Source organism: Puccinia triticina, chromosome 10A (genome assembly GCF_026914185.1).
Source record: "Puccinia triticina chromosome 10A, complete sequence".
Lineage (NCBI taxonomy): Eukaryota > Fungi > Basidiomycota > Pucciniomycetes > Pucciniales > Pucciniaceae > Puccinia > Puccinia triticina.
Window position 1 is genome coordinate 1,054,364 of NC_070567.1, and position 21,541 is coordinate 1,075,904.

The 21,541-nt window shown below is 45.8% G+C and overlaps 5 protein-coding genes across 5 annotated transcripts; 3 read left to right on the plus strand and 2 right to left on the minus strand.

Annotated features, from left to right (window-relative positions):
- Positions 1-5,371: 5,371 nt before the first annotated feature.
- On the minus strand, positions 5,372-6,940 carry PtA15_10A126 (uncharacterized protein; the record flags this gene model as incomplete). The annotated part of the gene is made up of 1 exon (XM_053160271.1): positions 5,372-6,940. The coding sequence occupies one exon, from the start codon at positions 6,938-6,940 to the stop codon at positions 5,372-5,374; it is 1,569 nt and encodes a 522-aa protein (XP_053024262.1).
- Positions 6,941-15,224: 8,284 nt separating this feature from the next.
- PtA15_10A127 (uncharacterized protein) lies at positions 15,225-16,130 on the minus strand (the record flags this gene model as incomplete). The annotated part of the gene is made up of 3 exons (XM_053160272.1): positions 15,225-15,600; positions 15,675-15,826; positions 15,963-16,130. The coding sequence occupies 3 exons, from the start codon at positions 16,128-16,130 to the stop codon at positions 15,225-15,227; spliced, it is 696 nt and encodes a 231-aa protein (XP_053024263.1).
- Positions 16,131-17,691: 1,561 nt separating this feature from the next.
- Positions 17,692-18,639, plus strand: PtA15_10A128 (uncharacterized protein; the record flags this gene model as incomplete). Its single annotated transcript, XM_053160273.1, has 1 exon — positions 17,692-18,639. One exon carries the CDS (start codon positions 17,692-17,694, stop codon positions 18,637-18,639), a length of 948 nt encoding a protein of 315 aa, XP_053024264.1.
- Positions 18,640-18,773: 134 nt separating this feature from the next.
- PtA15_10A129 (uncharacterized protein) lies at positions 18,774-19,064 on the plus strand (the record flags this gene model as incomplete). Its single annotated transcript, XM_053160274.1, has 1 exon — positions 18,774-19,064. The coding sequence occupies one exon, from the start codon at positions 18,774-18,776 to the stop codon at positions 19,062-19,064; it is 291 nt and encodes a 96-aa protein (XP_053024265.1).
- An 82-nt stretch (positions 19,065-19,146) lies between these two features.
- On the plus strand, positions 19,147-19,846 carry PtA15_10A130 (uncharacterized protein; the record flags this gene model as incomplete). Its single annotated transcript, XM_053160276.1, has 3 exons — positions 19,147-19,339; positions 19,428-19,487; positions 19,551-19,846. The coding sequence occupies 3 exons, from the start codon at positions 19,147-19,149 to the stop codon at positions 19,844-19,846; spliced, it is 549 nt and encodes a 182-aa protein (XP_053024266.1).
- Positions 19,847-21,541: the final 1,695 nt, after the last annotated feature.

Below are 21,541 nucleotides of genomic sequence, written 5' to 3' on the forward strand. Positions count from 1 at the left end.
AGTGTGACAGGTGAGTTTTCCGTTTTTTTTGGCCTTTCCCCTCTCAAAATGGGATTTTCTGCCAAATTTCCATCATTTCTGTCCAACCCCCATTTTGAAAATTCCGACTGCCATTTTTATAATTCCGACTCCCAAAATTTGACATCTGACGCCCAAAATTGCAATTCCGACTCCCTTTTTTTTAAAAAATTTTCCCTGTTCCATGATGGTTTTTTGGGATTATGGCTAATAAAATCCATCATTTTTTCTCGTCATTATTAGGGGCGGCAATCCACACCAAAACAGGCGTCCAGGCGAAACTGAAGCAGCCACGGCATCAACTAGACTCATCAACTGCCCTTTCACCACCACCGCCTATTTCCAGAAGAAGACAAATACGTGGAAGCTCACCGTCAATAATCCGCTACACAATCACCTTCCGTCTGAGTATCCTGCCGCCCACACGACCAATAGAAAGCTCACGCCGTCTCTCTATGAAGAAATGAAGAATCTCGGCGACGCCGGCTTGAAACCAGCGGCTATCCTGGAAGCACTGAAGAAAACCCACCCAGATGAGAAGATTCTAGCCACTATCAGTACAATCTACGTTGCCCGCCGGAAAGCTCAGCAGCAATCGCTTCAAGGTCTCAGTCCGGTCAGTCACCTCAACAAGACGCTCAACAAGACTGATTTCACTACCTCTGCAAAAGTCGACGACAACGGCAATCTCCAGGCCTTATTCTTTTGCCATGCTCAATCAATTGAATTGCTCACAGTGTACCATCATATCCTCCTCCTCGATTGTACGTACAAGACGAACAAGTACGACATGCCGCTGCTTCACATCTCCGGTATTACTGGTGCCAACAAAACTTTCAGTGTTGCTTTTTGTTTCATGAGAGAAGAAACAACATCCTTCTACAACTGGGCGCTGGAATCAATGGTCTCAGTCTTCAATTCTCACAAAATCCCTCCCCCGGCGGTCGTCATCACGGATTGTGAAAAAGCTCTGATCAACTCTCTCTCGACCGCCTTTCCGGATGCTGATCATATGCTCTGTACTTGGCATATTCAGAAGAACCTTCTCGCCAAAGCTTCCAAACTCATCAAGGATCAAGCCCAAGAGAAGGACATGCTCCAATACTGGTCGAATTTGGTCAAAATACGCACGCAAGCTGATTTCAGATCTTCTTTCAGCCAATTTGCGTCGAAATACGGGCCCAAATTTGAAAAATATGTCACAGATACTTGGCTTCCAGTTGCCAAACATTACTCAAACGCGTGGACTAAGGATCTTGCTCACTTCGACAATCGCACGACATCTCGAATGGAATCTGCTCACGCTTTCATCAAGTCTCACCTCCTTGGCCCCCAGCACAACTTCACCGCCGTCATCAAGATCATCAGCAATGCTCTTGAGGCGCAATACCATGAAATTGCGTCAAATTTCCATCAACAGAAGATGACAACCCTGCGGTATCTCCCAAAGTTCTTCAACAAATGCCGTGGCGTCATCACAAATTATGCGCTCTGCAAGGCATACAACAATTTCGTGGACGCCAAAAAGCTTTCACCCAAGGATCAGTGCCACGGACATTACAGCAAACGGACCGGAATCCCGTGCAAGCATCAGATGGTTGAACTTTTGGAATCAAAGGATTCACTGACCCCCAATATGTTTCACGACCAATGGCACATTCAGGTGAGCAGCGGTTTTGTGTGCGGCCTTTTTGGCAATTTTCCATGCCTCTTTGCCTTTTATCTTCCGTAAAAATTGTCGTTCTTTGGGTTTTTTTTTTGGGAGTCGGAATTATTATTCCGGGAGTTGGAATTATAATTCTGGGAGTCAGAAATTTAATATTGGGAGTCGGATGCATATTAATGCGGGTCGGATGTCAAAACATGGGAGTTGGTCATTTAAATCTGATACAGCGCTGACATTTCTTTTCTTTGCCCCCCATGTCCATCCAGTCCTTGCGCCTCACCAAGAAAACCCCTGATGAAGACCTTGTTTCCGCCATAGACGACATCAAGCGCAAGCTCCTGGCCATGAATCCCGCGCAACTGGACTTTCAACTCGCCGCAATCAACCGTATCATTGAAGGCACCGGCACCGTCATTGACATCAAGCTTCCTACTGAACCTCAAAAAACGCGTGGAAGACCTAAAGGATCCACGAACAAACCCAAATCCACTCGCAGGGACCCTTCAAGCTTTGAACACGTCGAAAAGAAGCGCAAGAAAGAAGAGAAGCACGCCGAGAACGTCAAGAAGCAGAAAGTTGAAGATTCAAAGCCTGCGGAGAAGACAAAGAAGAAAACGCCAGCCAAAAAACCCCAACCGCCGACAAATAAAACCACCCTGCCCCCCGCAAAAACTGAAGAACCACCTAAGAAGAGGATCCTCCCAGCGCGCAAAGGAAAATCAGCCCCGCCCAAAAAAGTGGAAGAAGTTGAAGAAGTCGAAGAAGAAAAAGAACCGTCGGAATTTTCAGCAAAGGAGGAATCTTCAGAAAAAGACGACACCTCAGACAATGAGAAACCAGCACCAAAGAAGAAATTCCGCCCAATCAAGGCTGCCAACCAAATCCCACCCTCACCGCCCGCAGAGCCTGAAGAAAAACCCGCCCCAAAGACTAGATCACGCGCAATGAAGACCACCGTCGCCGTTTGTCCTCCGCCACCGCCGCCAGGGCCTGTCTCTTGTCCGCCACCACCCCCAGGAGCCTCCAAGAAACTGCCAGTCCCCCCTCGACCCAAAGAACCACGCCAACAGCCTGCCGCCGAACCCCCTGAAGATAATTCTTTCATTCCCTCCCTCCCCTTCATCATTCAGGATAGTGTCTCGAAGGTCTTGGACGTCGACGCAGATGGAAATTGTGGATTCCGAGCAGTGGCCTGGGCTTTGGGACGCGGACAGGACGATTACAAGCATATCCGTGACGAATTGATTGACGAAATCACCAACCGCCGCAAATGGTATGTCCAGCACCAAATCTTCCACAATATCGACGCTTTCTTGCACCGACTCAGGGCAGCACCAGGCTTTGTGGATAGGAATAAGTGGATGTCTATGCCATCGACGGGTGAAGTCATGGCCAATGCCTTCCAGCGGCCAGTTTTTTTCTTCTCCAAAAACTGGTCTCAGACTTTCCTCCCATATTTCTGCCCCCCCAACCAAAATCCCCCCATTTTCCTTGGTCTGGTCCAAGATCACTTTGTTCCCCTAGTCCTCAAAGTTCCATTCTTATTCCCTGCTCCCCAGCTTCTTCGCAAGGATTGGGTTTCCAAGGCTTCTCCTGAAGCTCTCCCTTGGGAGAAAAAATTCTCTGACTGTTTCAAATGTACTGCTGGGAGGAAGCTATTGAATCAAGCAACCCATTACTAGTTGTATTTTCTTTTATCTTTTGTTAGTTTTTCTCTTTCTTAGTCATTTATTCTTATTTTCTGCTGTCTTTCTCCCCCCCCCCTCCGAAATGATTTAAGTTGTTGGAGAATCTTATGAAGTTATAATGACATGTTTGAATCAGTGCTGTGAAATTTTGGGGCACTTGGGGGCACTACAGCATTAGCACACCTCAGGGAGACCCTGTGTACCCGCGGGGTAGTTATTTATTCATATTGTTTATAGTCGTAGTTTTCTTCCTCTGCGCGGTCCTACGCTGTTAGGAATATTTTTACGGTCTGTATTGGTAATTGTAGATATGAGGGCGGGGAATCTTTTGAGAGCCTTCCGTTTTTTTATATCTCTTCTTGATCAGAAGATATAGAGGGTTCAAGTGAGGATAAGTAGTAGGAAATCCGCCAAATCTGCCCCCCCGGCTACACAGGGTCTCCCTGAGGTGTTCTAATGCCGTGAAGATTAAAATATGCTCTAGAGAGTGTATTTATGTTGCAGAAAAATTTTGGGGGCATTTGGGTCACCGTATCTCAGGACATGGCGAATTGCGTTAGTAGGAAATCCGCCAAATCCGCCCCCGGCTACACAGGGTCTCCCTGAGGTGTGCTAATGCCGTGAAGCTTAAAATATGCTCTGGAGAGTTTATTTATGTGGCAGAAAAAATCTGGGGGTGTTTGGAGCACCATAGCTCAGGATGTGGCGGATTGCGTCAGTAGGAAATCAGCCAAATCCGCCCCGCAGCTACAAATGGTCTCCCTGAGGTGTGCCAATGCCGTGACTCTGAGTATATGTTTAAAAAAGTTTGTTTTTATGGCAGAAAAAAAAATTGGTGGCTTTTGGAGTACTGTAGCTAAGGCTTTGGCGGATTTCCTTAGTAGGAAATCCGCCAAATTAGCCCCCTGGCTATTTAAGGCTTTTCTGAGGGTTCAGACTCACTTACATCTCATCATAATTTCTAGAAAATGTATTTATATTGCTGTAAAAATATGGGCGCGTTTGGGTGCTCCAGTGGCGAGATATGAATATTTCTATGTTTTCTGGGATTTTTGGGAAATTAAATGTCCGACTCCCTTTTCATATTTGTATTTTTGACTTCCGACTCCCAAAAAATCCCGGGGTCAATTTTTGGTCCTGGGGACCCGGGGAGGACGTCATTTTGGGGTCCCCAGGACGTAAACCCATTTTGGGAGTCAGAAGTCGAAATATTGGGAGTCGATTAATCAAGCCCCTATTTTTATTTTCATTTTTATTTTTATTTTCAAGATAGCCCTGCCCATTTCAATGACGCACCAAGTCTGAAAAATAAAACCCACTCTTAGCTCAATTAGTTCAGGAGGCTGACTTCAGCCAGATAAGAACAAGGGTGAAAGTGCTGTGCTTCAAAAAGTGCAGTGCAGTGTGAAGTGCAACGGTTTTGGGGGCCACTGCGCTGCACTGCAAGTAGCGGCCCTGCCCGCTGCGCTACCACTGGAACTGCTACTTTCAGCGGTAGCACAGTGGAACCATTGCTGCACTACCGCTTTTTGAGCTGGCCGCGTAGCGCTCCCCCGCTGCCAGCCAAAAAAGTGCAGCGACCAAAGCGCAGCTGTTTTGGTGGCCACTGCCCGGTGCTGAAAGTATCAGTGGCCCCACCTACTGCAGTACCACTTTTTGGGTCGGGGAAAAGTGGGTCTTGGCTATTTTCAGTGGTAGCACAGTGAGACTGGTGCTCCGCTACCGCTTTTTGGGCTGACCACACAGAGTTTCAGCCTTGATAAGAAACATAGACCTATGTGGCCCACAATCAACATTCAATAGTCACTTCACTCACAAAAAAACTGATAGATCAAAGCAAGAGAAAACACAGGGAGATCGAGTCAAAAGCTAGAAAAAAATTGGGAGTCAAAGTAAACAGCTAGAAGATGAGCTACATCTAGTGATGACCGGCTAAACATGTTTGTTTGAGAGAAAAAATAAGCAGCTCTAAGAAAGAAAATATTGTGAAAAATATTGATCAGTGTGAAGTACCAGGAGACAAAAATGGCATGAGATTCTGATGACCCCCAACATAGAGAAAATTTTGTGGCTTCTTCAGATTGGATGGCCGTTGGAATATTTCACCACTTGCAGTGTCCCTTGAGGTTTTTGCAGTTCGTTCGTTGATCTGCATTGAAATCCCAACTTGCATTTCTGTGCTACGCATTGTGGCTGGTAATGTACAATGTCTGTACTCGTTCGCTCGCCAGACCATCTTTACAATGCCGTTGCATCGGGATAAGTCCAGACCGCATTGTTGGTCTGGAAAGACAAATGAACCTTGAGTGTAACAAGGATCTAGGGGCAAAGTACTAAGATGCCAATTTTCCTTCAAGACGGGAAGAAAAAGGCCAAATGCAAACTCGGAGATATCCTTGTTGTCTTTGTGTGGCTGGTTGCAGAATCCATCAACGGTGAATGTGAGATTGGGTGCGCAGTCATCTTCATTCAATGGCGTATCAAATTCGAGTGAGGCAACTGATGGAATGGAGTTCTGAACCATTAATTCTCGGTTTTCCTCAAATACCACGTTGGCCAATCGACGAAGCATTTGGCCAAGGATTGAACAAGGTGTGGCCGATGATCTCATCACACGGTCGTAAGTTTCAGGATTTTTCTTTATGGCTTGCCTGTTCCGGTATCGTCCTATTAGTTCGTAAGCTTCCATGCATTTCCTCCACCCTATGGCCCACATGCGGCCAAACCAGGAGCGGGAATCAGAGCCAACCACATTGATGAATTCAGTGGTTGCTTTAAGGAAAGATGTGACCAGATTTATTTCTGCAATTTCTTTGGGTGTCAACTCGTTGATCGGGGTGAATTCAATCACTGCGATGATTTTCGATTTTTCCCTCCGGTCTGTAAGAATGACTTTCCCATGATGAAAGTAGTGGAATTGGGCAGCAATCTCCATAGCTTGGACGAGTTCTTCTGGAGTAGGTTTTTGGTCAGGATCATCGCCAAGCATGTGGGGATACAGCTCTATTGGTTTGAATGGCCGCTTGGACCAAATAATTCTATTCTTGTTGGGGTTGTTGGCAGCCTCCATCTCGTTTGGATTTTCGGCAGCCTCCACTGGAAGAGGATCTGGAAGATTCGCCATATTGATTCCCGTTTCGACAAGAGAAGCCTCCACAGGGAGTGGAACCAGATGGTTGGATGTATTGATGGGGCCCATATCAACAAGATTAGCGTCCACTTGGAGTACGTCCGGATGGTTGGTCGTATTGTTTGGAGCAGTGTTGATAATGTCAGCCCGATGGCTGGCCAAAGCTGGAATGTGATTTTCTCTCACAGCCTCCACTTGAGGAGGGCCCGGACCGATGATCGAAGTTGGATTACTGGTTGAATTGGGTTGGCCAACAGATGTTGGAGGAGCTGAGGTTGGAGATGGAGTACCCATCGGGCGAGGATGTGGTGGAGGATTTTGACTTCCAGCGGTACTATCTATAGTCAAAACATATTCCGAAAATCGATCGTTGATTTGATTCCTTCGCCGGTTGTTGATCCTTCTCTGATTGATGTAACCATTGTTACCATCCATCATCTCCTGTTGCGAAAAAGGTCCTCCTATCACAATCTAATGGAGATGATTTCTGGTAACTGGTTCGAGAGGTGCTCCGACCCTGGCGTGTTTGGTGTATTGAATTGATTGCAATGCCAGAAGGTATATGGCAGTTCCGCTGGAGATACCCAAAAAAAACTGTTTAGTCGTGTGTCTTGTTTGCTTACCAAGTTAGTCGCACATATGTAACTCACCTTTTCGGCTATTGGCAAGCGTGATCGAGTATGTATCTGCAAGGCTGGTGCGGTCGGCGTTTGTAATTGCTTGCGATGTCCAAATTTAAATGGCAGTGGAGCTGGAGATACCTAACTGGTTAGTCGCATGTCCTGTTTGCTGACCAAGTTAGTTGAACGCATGTAACTCACCTTTTCCGCTATTGGCAAGCGCCAACAAGTATGTATCTGCGAGGCTGGGGCAGTCGGCGTTCGCAATCGCTTGTGATGTCCGAATTTAAATGGCAGTCGGCGTTTGGAATCGCTTGCGATGTCCGAATTTAAATGGCAGTGGAGCTGGAGATACCTAACTGGTTAGTCCCATGTCCGTTTTGCTTACCAAGTTAGTCACACACATGTCACTCAACTTTTCAGCTATTTTCAAGCACCAACGATTATCTGCAAGGCAACGACTATCAGAGCCAACAAGTATCTCCGAGCCAATGAGTGTCTGCAAGCCAACGAGTATCTGCGAGGCTGGGGTGATGGTGTAGTGAATCGCGAGTGTTGTCGGACGATATGTGGCAGTGCAGCTGGAGATACAAAAAACAAACTGGTTAGTCGCATGTCCAGTTTGCTTAAAAAGTTAGTCGCATGTTTCAGCTATTGTCAAGCACCAACGAGTATCTGCGAGGCAACAAATATCAGAGCCAACAAGTATCTCCGAGCCAATTCTCCGAGCCAATCAGTTTCTGCAAGCCAACGAGTATCTGCGAGGCTGGGGTGATGGTGTAGTGAATCGCGAGTGTTGTCAGACAATATGTGGCAGTGCAGCTGGAGATACAAAAAACAAACTGGTTAGTCACATGTCCAGTTTGCTTAAAAAGTTAGTCGCATGTCCAATTTGCTTACCAAATGAGCCTCTCACTGTTCAGTGGAAGATCCTGGCACATGTGCTGTTGTCAAGCGCCAAGGCGTATCTGCGAGTTTCAACCACTTAAGGGGGTTTCCAGAGGTCGTATGGGGGGCTTTGGAGTTAGGGTAAACCAATCAACGAGTCAGACTGGTTTCAAGCATGTAACACAGCGGGCAATTGGTTTTCGCGCGCAGCCCGCCGCGACACCCAAGCCAAGAGGACCCCTGTTACTTGGGTGTCGCTGCGGGCGACATCTGATTGCCTGCTGTGTAAACATTTTCAGCAACGATGGGAATGCTTGGAAAGCTGGTGCATTTTTTTCCACAATGTTAAATATTTTTCCTCCACCAAAGAAACAAATTAAAAGCAGTTTTAATTTAAGGCCCTCCAATTTAAGAACATAAAAATGTGACACACTTCAGGTTTTTGGCCCTTTTTTGCAGATAAAAATTGACAGTCCCTGCAGATAACATTTTATGTTTTCAAGAACTTATATGATGGTATGTTCAAATTTTGAGATGTCTTGTTAATTTGCAACTGATACTCCAATTGAACAGGACACCTCAAGCATTCATTATTTTGGGTTTTTTGCTCTGACTTGGGAAAGCTTGCTGGGGTCCTGACTCTTGAGAACTGCATTCCATGAATAGGAAATCCCCCAGAAAAAAAAATTCTGTCCAATATGCCATCCAAGAAACAAAATAATTCATTTCTATTCTTGATTGAATCATTAATTATATCATACAGTCCTGTGGTACTTCAAATATTATGCAAATTTCTGCCAGGAGCTGTGTTTTAGCTTTTTTTGAAGTGGACCATGTGTGAAACTTGGTAGATTGTATCAATTAATGATTGGCAGAATAAAGTTTGCAATTTTGAACCACATTCTCTGAAAGTTTGATTTAAATTTTTGATTCATCCCAGGGATGACTATGGAAACTGATGGAATAATTTAAGGAGTAAGATATTACTTGGCTGATTTCCAAACCAGTGAGTAAAAGCTGTATGTGAGCCTACAGGTATTTTACTTCATTTCTGTAAACTGACCCCTCATGACATACCACCTGATCATTTGGTCATGAAAATGACTCACTTCTATCAATGGAATTCAGTCAAGCACATCCTTGATCAAAAGTGGATGCACATCATCCACTTGAATAAACTGGTTGGCCACCATCCAATGTTTTACTGCTTGAACATTCAAATTCTCCATACAGAAGTGTATCCAGTTTCCTGTAACCAACTGCTTCATGGGCATCTTTAAACTTCTCAAAAGTTCAGACTTGCCCCACACACTTGCACTGCACAAATGAACCTAAATTGATTCCTAAATAATAAGATGAATTGAGTTGGAGCAAATGTGGCCCCAATTATAAACACTATTTTGAGATATTTTTGAAAAGTTTTTGAACTTGTCCAAAAAAGAAATTGTACTTTTTTTTGAAATCTTTGTAAGTTCAAAAATACTGCAGATGCACTCAAATACACCCAGGTGTGTTTGAACCATTTTTGGGAAAAAAAATGTTTTCACTTTGTTTTCATTTTGTTTTCAAATACTTTTCAGTTCATTTTCAAAAATATCTCAAAGAAATGTTTATAATTGGGGCCTGTGTCATTTATCTATGCATGATTTGATGATGGTTTTTGAAAACATATAGACTGTGGACATAGCTTTCATCCACAAGTTACAAATAACTGTCCAGATTCATCAAAAATTATTCTAATCTATGTGTGGTATAATATATTTTGTGAAAACATGTACGTACACAGGACATTATTTTTCACTCAAGTAAACAGCCAAAAACCAAATCAACTTGAGCCATGTTGATGGGATATGAAGGAATTATGATGTGTAATTTTTTTCATGGAAATTCTATCAGAAGCATGAGTAAGCTTGTTTTAGCATTACAGTGTACAACCCAATTTGGCTGTGGTATACATTAGCCAAAACGCGCAAACCAACCGCACTCCACACTCAAACCTTTTCGTGGAATACTCAAAGAAAACATCAACAATCCAATCTTCGCAACAACTCTCTTCTCAAAAATTGCTTGCAGGCCCTACTCATGTACGTTATCAGAACCGATTTTTATCTTTGACTGCAAACAGTGACATATGGGGACCTTCATTCATTCTTGTTAGATACTTCGGCATGAGAGGATTTGAGGGTGAGGGTGGGAAGCAACAGCGTAGGTCTAAAAAGCCCCGAACTGCCCAAGGTCTTGCTTTCCTCGAGGAGGTTGAGCGGGGATCACAGGAATTTGTGGGCAGCTTGCAGACACAATCAACCCCACACGACCAAAACACACAAACAGCGACACCCAATCAACAAGAAAGAGACGAATACCATCCAAGCTATGAAGAAAATCCAGAGACAGAACCATTTCTGATTGATCACCGTGTTCAACAGTTGCAAGAATATCTTGAAAGCAAGGATTACACGCTAAAAAAAATATTGGAGGAGAAGCATTGGGCTGAGGTATACGACGAAATGTTTTCTCAGTTCTACGAGTGTGCGGCCCGAACATCAGATTGGGGAGATCTACTCAAGTGGAATAAAGACTGGAAGCCCGAATGTCAATGTCAAGAAACTCGAATGCGACCGGTAGTTCTTGTGGATCTCCTCAGTTGAGTCATTGTTTACGAATCTATGAATAGTATCAAACTGACTGAGTCCAATCAATTATATATTCAAGCTCGTACGCAGGACCAAATTGTATTCTGTGGTTGCCAACCCGACCAAGTACGACTTATCCAAATGGGATACATTGGTGGTTCTCCAAAGTTCCCTCGAACCGCTTTTTCCATCCGTCTTCTGCGTTTTCATCACATCCTATGGAAGAGAAGTGCGGTCGCAATGTCACCATTTTCTAAATCTATCGATGAGTTTCTGGACGCGCACAACCCACTCATCCTGGTTCCAAATTCTCCAGATGGATCTGATGAATCCTACCAAGTAAGCATTCGATAGAACTTGAAAAAGGAACCCTTTTCTAATTGATAATTCCTTCCAACAGACTCGTGAATGGCGACGAACATTGTCTTCTGCTGTCGATGCATTCCGTGAAATGCTTAGACGAGAACAGGTCATTGTGGAACTGATGATGGATATGAAACCACTTGATAAGTTGGCTGCCATTTGTCCAAAGTGTTTTGGTCCTTATGTGCCTGGGAAGCGGGAAGATGAGCCTCATCATGTGGTGTGCATGGATGGTAATTTCCAACATCGTAGACACCTGAAAGCCAGTGTTGAAATTCCCAACAGTATAAAAACCCCTTCCTTGTTTGTTGTCCCTAAAGAACTTACGAGCATGGAGAGAGAAATGAATGGTGACATGCAAGAGGTCCCTGACAACAATGTTTTGGTGCGATCAAATCCAGAATTCGATTATATCTCACAACTCTCCATTAATACAGAAATCTTGTTGATTTATGTCCAGGACCGATGCACTCAACAGCACACCGCAGTAGATGATGTCCGGACCCTTGGAAAGAGTGTGACAAGACTGGTCTTTTCGGGATGGCATGTCGTCATGATCAGATATTACAGCTGATTAATATTGTCCAGAGTGGGGAGAAGTGAGTGGTTCTTGTCTTGATCCTTGTTTGATGTCAACACGAACTGAAGTGATATGAATTTTTCTCGTAAGGGCATGTTTTCCAATGACAATGATAAAAAAGCTCATTGAAGATACAAAGGATGGTGAAGGGTATACCAAAAAGCTGGGGTTTTTGTATGACATCGGATGTAACATAGAAAAAGGCATCATTAGAGTTGGTATTTCTTGTGCTTCTTTCTTGATCATTATTTTTTACTCACACAGATCATTTTTGCCTGAAAGCGCAATCAATTCCCTGAGCACCAAGAAGCCAATCTTCTGAAGTTTGGCACAAGTGTATTTCATGCATATGTGCACCAATGGTCATGCCAACTCCGCTATAACCCAAGATTAAATGATGGGTGGGGTATGTCTGATGGGGAAGGAATGGAAAGATTCTGGGCTTTCTTATCACCACTGATCCGACAGCTGAGGTATTCGACATGCAACCACCGACTTGTTGGACTGGATATACAATCTACCCATCATAATGATGTAGGGAGAACTTATTCAGGTGGAAATTGTTCCAATTAAATTAAAGTGTGTTGCATACAGAGCTAACGTCATATTTGCCACTTTTCCAGTCACATTACTTTTTGAACGAGGCCAGCAGATCGAAGAAGAGAGGATCAAGTCAAATTCCCTCCTGATGAATCTCAACCACGAGTTTGGCTTTACACTGGACTACTTCAAAAGCCAATGGGATCGCCAACAAGAGGTTCAACTCCTAGCAATGCAAAATGAAAGCGAAAAGGAGACATTAAAGCGGGTAGAAGAGCTTGTTGAATTGGAGGATAAGCTCCAAGAAACCAAGTAAGAAGGTATTTTTGATTTGTAAACATTTCACCACTCAAATTTATGTTGTGTTTTACCTAGTTCTGAAATACAAGAAATTCGGCAGACAAGAAGGAGGAATAGGACACCCACTCAAATGAGGCTACTAGAACAGTCTGCGGAAACCATAAACTTCTTGGAAAGTGAAATTGACAATCTCATTGAGGAACTTGGCTCGGATAACTTTCGTAACTTGCCAGGGGCATCCGGTGCGTGATCTTGCACACACCAGAAGACATTAGAATAAGAATACTGATTGTGTATTTGTTGATTATAAGATGCTGAATCAAAAGCTTTAATAAAGCTCAGAGTTAGCAAATCCAAACTTTACGAGGCCAAGGTTGGAGTCCTTGAAATGCAGAAGAAGTGGGATCGTGGAGGTTCAGGTATGAGACTTATATTTCCATGTCACATTGCTGTTCTGACTTGTATTTTGATTGGGATAAAACAGGTACACGGGTACAAGCACGATACAAGAAACAGATGAACAGCAAGGTTAAACTCTTAAAGAACAAGTGGTCTGCCTATCATAATTGGGCTCAGTATTTCAACTCCGAATTCAATCCTCAAACCCCTTTGGCAACACCAACATTAGAAGAGGTTAAATCCTTTGGTATGGAGGATCAGTTTTGGAACTTGGGTCCACTTAGCCACCCCGATGAGCCTTGGGCAGTTGATCCAAATGTACAGATAGGCATTGAGGCCTACCTTTCCTTAACAAACTGTACGGACGAACTGCACCGCATTGCCAGAGAGGCGAGGCAGATGGTGAAGTGGGGTATTCAGCAAGCTGAGGTGTTGGAAAACATTTATGTATCATTGGATAATGGTAAGGTTGAACTGGTGATAATTCATTTGGTGAAGACATTCTAACTTTTGTTTTTTCGTGAAGAAACACAAGGAATGGACATGTTTACGCCTATTCAACAAAGGCTTGATAAAATTTCTGCTGACCATCACATTCCGAAGACAGTCCTGCAATCTGGCAAAACGTCACTGCCGCTTATGGATGTCTTGGAACTCAAAGTGCAGTCAGCTTTTGACCTGGAGCAAAAAATACGTGGAAATTCGGCCAGATCCTGATGAGGGTATACTCGAACAATGGCAGTTGCATATTTCCAAATCACGGGAAATGTGGGAAAAATTGGTAGCTGGGGAGGGAATAATTGTGGAGTTTGAAAACCAGGCTGACCACGATGAAGAGGCAATTCTTGACCGAGAGGTGCTGCATTATGTAGATGTAAACCCTGATTTATATGATATGCACAATAACAACAATCCAGATGGAATTTGAGCAATGTTTTCTTCCAAATTTTGACATATTCATTCCCTGTTTCAATTCATAAATAGTATACAGCCACTGCTCCGCTTCTCACATCAGTTTTGGAACTTAGAATACAATCTCTTTTCCACCTCTTTGCTTCGATGGATATGATTTGTTTCTATCAAATAAAAAATTGAATTGCATGATAACTATTGGTGTCTCACAATTACATAGTGGAAGTCATACAGAATCTATTTACACCTTCTTGTTGCCTGTGGCGGTGAAGGACTGGGGGTTCACTCGGAAAAACCAGGGAAAACAACAGTCTAGAAGATACAGACGAACAAACTAAACCAACTCCTTCACTCCAACCCTTCCCCATTGCGTGCCGCATTCTTCAGGATTATCTTCGACCGGCGCGTCTCTTCTGCGCTGTACGTGCGGATGTACAGTTTGTAGCAGGCGGAGTTCCAGCACCCCAAACGGCGAATGTCACTAGCCGACATCCCTAGGGCAAACTGGAGGGAGGCTCCGCCGACTCGGAAACTGTGTCCTAAAACGAGATTGTGGCCCCCCGCTGTCACCGCCTGTTGGATCCGTGAGACTACGTCGCGCCTCGTCAGGTGAACCCGTCTACCATCCACTTGGTAGCCGAAAAGAGATGTTCCGGTCGTCCCGAGCTCGGCCAGCCGCCTCTTGACCGCTTTGACCGGACAACGGATGCCGCGTTGTGGAGATAACACAATCAGCTGGGGGGTTCCCGGAGATGCCGTCTTTGCGGACCGGATCGTCAAAGTCACAATCTCGCCTAAGGTTGAGCCGCCAGAGAAAGCCACGTCTGAGGACAATAGGGAGGTACTGTAGGGCAAAGGGCCGGATTTTTTATCGTACGTGAGTTCGGCCAAGCGAGCCAGGCCCCAGAAGGCAACGATGGCTAGGTCAGCCACGGCCCTGTCGAAATCATCTCCTCCGAAGCGCAGATTCGCAATGGTGACTAGCTGCCATAACATAACAGCGGGTTTTGGGGTCTTGTGAGCTACGGACGCGTCGATACGGGTGCAGGATTTGAGCATCAGGTCAATCCTGTCTTTGTTCTTTGTGGGAAAACGGGCCGAGTGAAACGTGTGCCACGCCTTTAATCCGCACATGTATTTCTTGATCGTCAGCGAATCGATCTTGTCGCCATTGGACGAGTACGCGTTGCGACCGTCCCACACGCAGAATCGCTCCAGGGCGGAGGAGGTGACCGGCAGAGAGGTAATTGGTTCCCCGGTTCGTAAACAGAAGGCCATGAATTTCTTGATGGAGCAATTGTAGCCCTTCAGGGTGGATAGTTTCCAACCGCCTATCAGCACGAGATCTGCCAGGGACGGAGGTCTCTCGACCTTGCCGTTCATGAAGAAGTCTTTAAAATTGGAGAGGAAGGCAGGCGGTTCTATAGCGGATACATCCATTGCTGCGAGAAGAGGGATGTGGGGCGTAAAACGACAAAGGCACAGATTCAGCGGAGATGAAGGACGGAAGAGGACTCGACAAAACAACTAGGAGCTGAAGCAAAAAGGTGGCTTTGGGGGGGCACATAGAAGACCAACTCGCACTTGCCGTGTAGCTTGACCCATTCAAAGAAGTGGAAGCGTTTGCAGACGTGGTGATTGATGACCGCTGCAAAGGCGGCGCTGACCTTGGCGGGGCTTGAGTAAATATAGAAGAAGAGGTGAGTGCTTGGTGATGACGGGCTTGGAAGGAGGTACTGACTGAGAGATGGGTGTGAAGGTGAAGTTGTCAGGGGAGCGGCAGAGGCTCTCAAGGTGGTCACAAAGTTGTCAGGGGAGCGGGAGAGGCTCTCAAGGCGGTTGCACAGAGCGGGGGGTGCCGAACTTGGCATGGAGTGTGAAAAAAGAAACAGAGGTCAGTGTTTGGGGATGCCGGACTTGTTGGAGAGGGGGCAAACATGAGGTTGTTAAGGGACCAGGGGAGCCTCTCAAGGTGGAGGAAGTCAACGTAGCTTGGGACAAAGTCAAGAATGCCACCGAGTCTCTCCTTGACAATGCTGGATGGCTGGAGAGGGAAGAAGGGGAGACGGTGGTTGTGTTCCTGGGCCGGCTATGTTGATGGTACGTAAGAGAACAAGGGCTTGACGAGTCCAATCGAACGACTAGGGGTTCATTCCAACGGCGACGAGTCCCGACCGATGACGAACGAGTCCAATCCAGGCAACGAGTCCCGACCGACAACAAACGAGTCCAATCCAACAACTAGGGGTCCATTCCAATGGCGACGAGTCCCGACCGACGACGAACGGGTCCATTCCAATGGCAACGACTTCGAGTCCAATTTCGACGACAAGGGGTCTATCCTGATGACGACAAGTCCAATCCAATGCCAAGGGGTGATCAAAGAGTCGCATCGGAAGGAACATTGATAATGAGACCAAGAGTTGATTGTTTGAGACCACCAACGCCAGAGAGATAAAGGTTGTGATGGAAGAGACACGGATTGAGTCTCAAAAAATGGATCAATTTGATTGCCGTGATATTTTCGATGATGACAGTGAGATGAGTTGCTTGATGGGTGGGTTTTTAAGTGGAATCAAGGATGTGGTGAGCTGTTAGGGAGAAAAATGATACATTCTAAGCCTGTTGTTAGTTCTTGACTGGTTTGAGGATATGTATTGACCAGAGTAATCGCAAAAGTAGGGTCCAAACCAGTTCTGTTGGAGATATTGTCATTTATTTAGGAGTGAACGGGTTCCAATCAGCAATCAAAAAATGTATATCACAGAACTTGCAAAAAGTTCAAGAATCTTACTATTATGTATGTGGAGCCGCCTGAGGCCGATGCAGTGGATATGGAAGAGTCAGAGGTGGAGATTGCAGCCGCGCTGGAAAAATTGACTTGGCGGGCAGCCAACACAACAAGTCTGCAGTCTACTTTGAAAGAGAGAGTCGTAGAGTGAGATTTGCTGGAAGCCATGGACACTTATCGGGTGAACTTGATTTTAGGGAGCTAGTTTAGCTTGGTGGTGGCGGTGAGCTGGATGAGCTGGGGGATGGAGCTGAGGGAGCTGGTTTAGTTTGGTGGTGGCGGTGAGCTGGATGAGCTGGGGGATGGAGCTGAGGGAGCTGGTTTGGCTCAGTGGTGGTGGTGAGCTGGATGAGCTGGGGGATGGAGCTGAGGGAGCTGGTTTGGCTCGGTGGTGGCAGTGAGCTGGATGAGCTGAGGGAGCTGGTTCATTTGTGTGTGGCTGCCTGAGAATTCCCCCTGCCTGCATGCATTGGAGCTCCGGCAGAGCTGGCCTTTGCAAAGGGCTGGCGCGGCCAGCTCCCTTGGTTTTCGGCTTTTAGCCGAAGATGAGGGCAAATTTTCAATGGCCACAAGCCGAGGAATTATGCTGTCACAGGTGCCTCTTGAGTAAAAGGAAGGGGGACAATGTCGTAAATGTCGCTGACAATTGGGTATAGTTCTGTGCTGGATTCATCGGCTGGTCGCTTCATTTGAGGTTCTTGAAAGAAAGCACTTGAGGGCTAGGAAATAGACTGTTGGAGGATGGGGGACAGGATGGGCTGGATGGATGCGGCAAATTGGAGGGGAGTCGGGCTGATTGGGAAGGGTTGGCGAGATGGGGGGGACGAGTTCACCCCTGTCGGTACCCTACGTACTACTGTGTAGTCTATGGGACCACGTTGCCGAGGCTAGCGGACAGGTGTTTTCGGCCTCTCGCGCGCCCTCGCTACATCTCACTCCCCCTCCTGCTATTTGTACATGTAAAGACCTTCATGTACTTACATATCACTTGTTACCAATACCATACATGCTGTGCAGCAGTGCCGCAGCCATCGCAGCAACCACATTTGTTGTGGAATGGGTACGCTGCTATAATCTATTGACATGTCCCACCCGGCCGGCCAACGGCGACACCACTTCACTCCGTTCATCCCAGCATCGACTCTCCATCCGCTTCCTCAAAGATGTCCTACAACCTCAACACCCCATCTGGTACATATAACAATAGTAACTACGACCAGTCACACGGTTATGGCCAGTCCCCTTCCCATTCATCCGGTTATCAATCCTCACCCCATCAATCCACGCCTTCTGGTTTTCCCACCGGCTTTCACCCTCACTTGCAGCATCAGTCTCCACTCCACTCACGTTCACATCATCCCCCCACCTCTGGTTCCCAGCAATCACTCCTTTACGCTCGACATCAACAAGGTCCACAGCTCAATCGTATGGATCCTAACTTTACGCCTCACATCCCCCAATCGTCTGAGCTTTTTGATCAGCTTGCTTCACCTTCTGAGTACCACTCCTCCAATCATGCACATCAGCGTCACGACCACTTGCCCCACTACAACAGCTCCCCATTAAACCCATCTGATGCTCGTACTCCTTCAACCTACTATTCTCCATCTGTGCGTCTATCCAGCACTCCTCATATTGCTAGCCCCTTGTCTTCCCAAGTCAATATCGCTAAGCCTAGAGCCAAGCGAGCCCCCCGTGTTGCTTCATCCAGCACCAGTAGCACACCATCTTCGGCCACTCATCCAGCCTTACCAGCCCGTAGTACTACCCGTCAAGACCAACCTGCATCTACTGCTCCCCTTGCTTCCCTCAACCAAACCAGATCGCGCAAGCGGAAAAAGATTCAAGAGAGCGATCAGCCAGCTCCCCAACCTCGTTCACATGAGGAGCTGATGAATCTAACTGAAGCGCAGCTGGCCATTGATGCCAAGAAATACTCAAAGAAGGCAATGTCCGACGCCGATAGAGCCTTTTTTGCTGAATTCTATCACAAGCAGCGAAAGGAGCTCTGTGTCCAAGCAATTGAGCGAGGTGTTTCACTTCCCATGGTAGATGCCTATCTGTACGAGTTTTTCCAATTTGATCCCTTCATTTACCAACCAGCTTATTGATATATTCACTTGGATTGCAGTGGTAAACGGATGCCGGTGAAGAAGCCAAACCGATTTAACCACTTCATGAGAACAAAGCGGGCAAGAGCTGTTTTCCGTGGCGGTAAGTTTTTCCCTTCATTTTTCATAACTACATGTATGAATTGATCATCTATCCTTCCTTGATTCTTGTTTCAGCACGAAAGGGTGTGAAGAACAAGAACAGTATGAACGATGCGTCACTATTGTGGAACAAGCTAACCCCTGAGGCGCAAGCTGCCTATCAAAATGGTGTACCAGATGACGATTACAAGACAGACGATGATGAAACACCTGTCGACAATGGGACTCGCAAGTCGATGTCATTCAAGAGGGCCTCTGAACAAGTCCAGAGCTTTCTGGATGATTGGTTTTGCAAGGCAAGTGGTTTTTTGATTGCTTATTGATTGTCAATCCTTGCACAATTGTTGATTGCTTTACTTGCATTATTGGCAGGCTGTTCACATCGCCAAAACAGCAAACTGTGAGATGATAATGTTTGCAGTCTCTCGTCACCTAGCAGCACACAGCTTCCAATTTGGCAAGGCCACCCATGGCGCCTCAAAATTCCTTGCCTCGGCAGCCGAACTTGATGGCACTAAGCACTTCCCAGCTCAGATGCAGGCTTATCTAACTGGTTATGAAGTGGCTGATATTGCCCAGTTGTCAAAACCCAAAAAACGTCAGTGAGGTCTCTCTTTACCTTTCCTTCTTCTGCTTGTTGATTCCCTTGTCTGACTTCTGCTCGTTGATTCTCTCGTCTGACTCAGGTAAACCAAAGTCAGGTGATTGGCCAGTTTCTGCGGCCGTCCGCATGTCAAGCTTTGTGGGTACGTGAGCATGGATTGGGTCTGGTAGTATGCCCACAAACTAATTCGTCTCTCCTGTTGCAGCTGAAAAGACTGAAGGAGTCATTAAGCAATGGCCCTGGACCAAGACCGATTGGAAACTTGCCAAAAGGCAGTATAAACTTGTGCTTCTCCCCGGAGCAAAGACTAAGCTTCAGTGGCTCAAGACGCCCAGTCGTCTCATGCATGTTGATTCCGACACTATCATACATCTTGATCTTGACAAAAACCTCATTGATGTTGTCTATGACCCTGATATACCTGATTACGTTGACGAACACGAGTTCTATGGTACAACCTCCTCTTCCTCTCAACACTCCCCCTCCCCTTGCCCTTCCTAGTAGTCACTGATTTCTGACTGAGTTCAATCCTACTACCATCCTGACTTCCATCACAGTTGTTCTGCATGCTGTCACTACTCTCGTTGAATTTGTTTTATTCTCTTGACTTTGTACTTGTCACTCTCAGTGTCCTCCGAATGTGATTTCTCTTTCAATGCTATTCAATCATGCGTATGTCAATGATCAATCAAGATGTCTGCCTCTTCTATGTGTCACATCACTTAACCACAACTTGTTGCGGACCACCGCCAACTCCACCCGTGCCACCAGTTCAGATAGTCTGCAATTGGTGCATGACTCGCTGCACAGGAAGCTTGAGGATGCTCAATCAAGACAACTCTTTTCATCCCTCTCCAAACGAAGAGCATGCCAAGGCAGCCCAGACAAGCCCCACTTCTCAGAACTAATGCATAATGCAATAGCCTTCAAAACAAAATCCTGTTTGTGTGTGGAAAGCTTTTTGACCTGAATGGCAATATACACATCTTATTTAAATCAAGGCAGGTTGTGAGAGGAACTAAGTTTCATTGAGCAGATCACGAGACATTTAGAAAACAAGTAAAAGGACCGAAGCTATTTAGTGTCATTTGAAAAGCAGATAATGAGGAAAACTGGAAAACATTCATTTCTCGGCAATTGAGTGGAAATGAATATTGTTAGCAAAGTGCATAAGCAGGAAAACAGGCATTTCTGGATGAAGACATGAGTGGTCTGGACAATGAAATGAGTGGAAATGATAATTGTTAGTAATGTGTATAAGAAGGAAAACATGAAACTGTTACGAACCAATTAGGTGAGCAGAGAAGCTATTTTTTATCATTATTTGAAAGGAATTCCACATCCCCGAAATGCATGTCGGTCTTTTCTTCAAATTCTCCATGTGTAACTCTATCGGATACTTTTGTTACCTTTGCTGCAATCTGCATTGACATGCTAGTTTGCATGAAGTCTCCATTCCCAGGGTCTAAGGGTGGGAGAGTTCCATGTAGATATTCTCGTTGTCGAAAAGTGGCTTGACACATAACATCAGGTTGAAATTTGAAACTTGCATTCCGGAAAAATAAATGGGCCGTCGGTGACATCGTACCCAGACTTGAATGCGAGTTTCCCAGTTTTTTGGCAGGTTGGAAGAGAGAGGAGGAAGGCAAACGGGAGAGATGGTTCATCCTTATCGTCAACATGTGGAAGGTTGGAGAAGCCGTTTGCCGTGAAGGTTAAGTTGGAAGAGAAAAAAGAATCAGGTGTTGATTCGTTCTGACCAGGGAAAGCAGAATCACAAAATGCTGGAATGTTGTGCTCGATCATGAAATCTTGGTTGTGTTGAAGAGCCACATTGGCGAATGGATGAAAAAGTGACCAAAGGATCTGGCCCGCTCTCTTTGAATTGTGGATATGCTGAGCGTATTCTTCAGGGTTGTCATCGATGGCCTTCTGACAACGGTGGGCCGCTACGCTACACTACGCTACAGGGACACTTAGCGTTAGCGTAGCGGCAAAAAGCGCCCGCTCATTTTGAGTAGCGTTAGCGCGCTGTTAGCGCCGCTACGCTGCGCTACGTTTCAGCGGCGCTAACAGCGCGCCAATTGTATGTTAGTGTTAGCGCGCCGCTACAGTCACTACGCTACGCTACGCTGCGCTACAGCGCTTTTAGCGGAAAAAAAGGCCTTTTTTTCAGCTGAAAGCACTGTGGCGTAC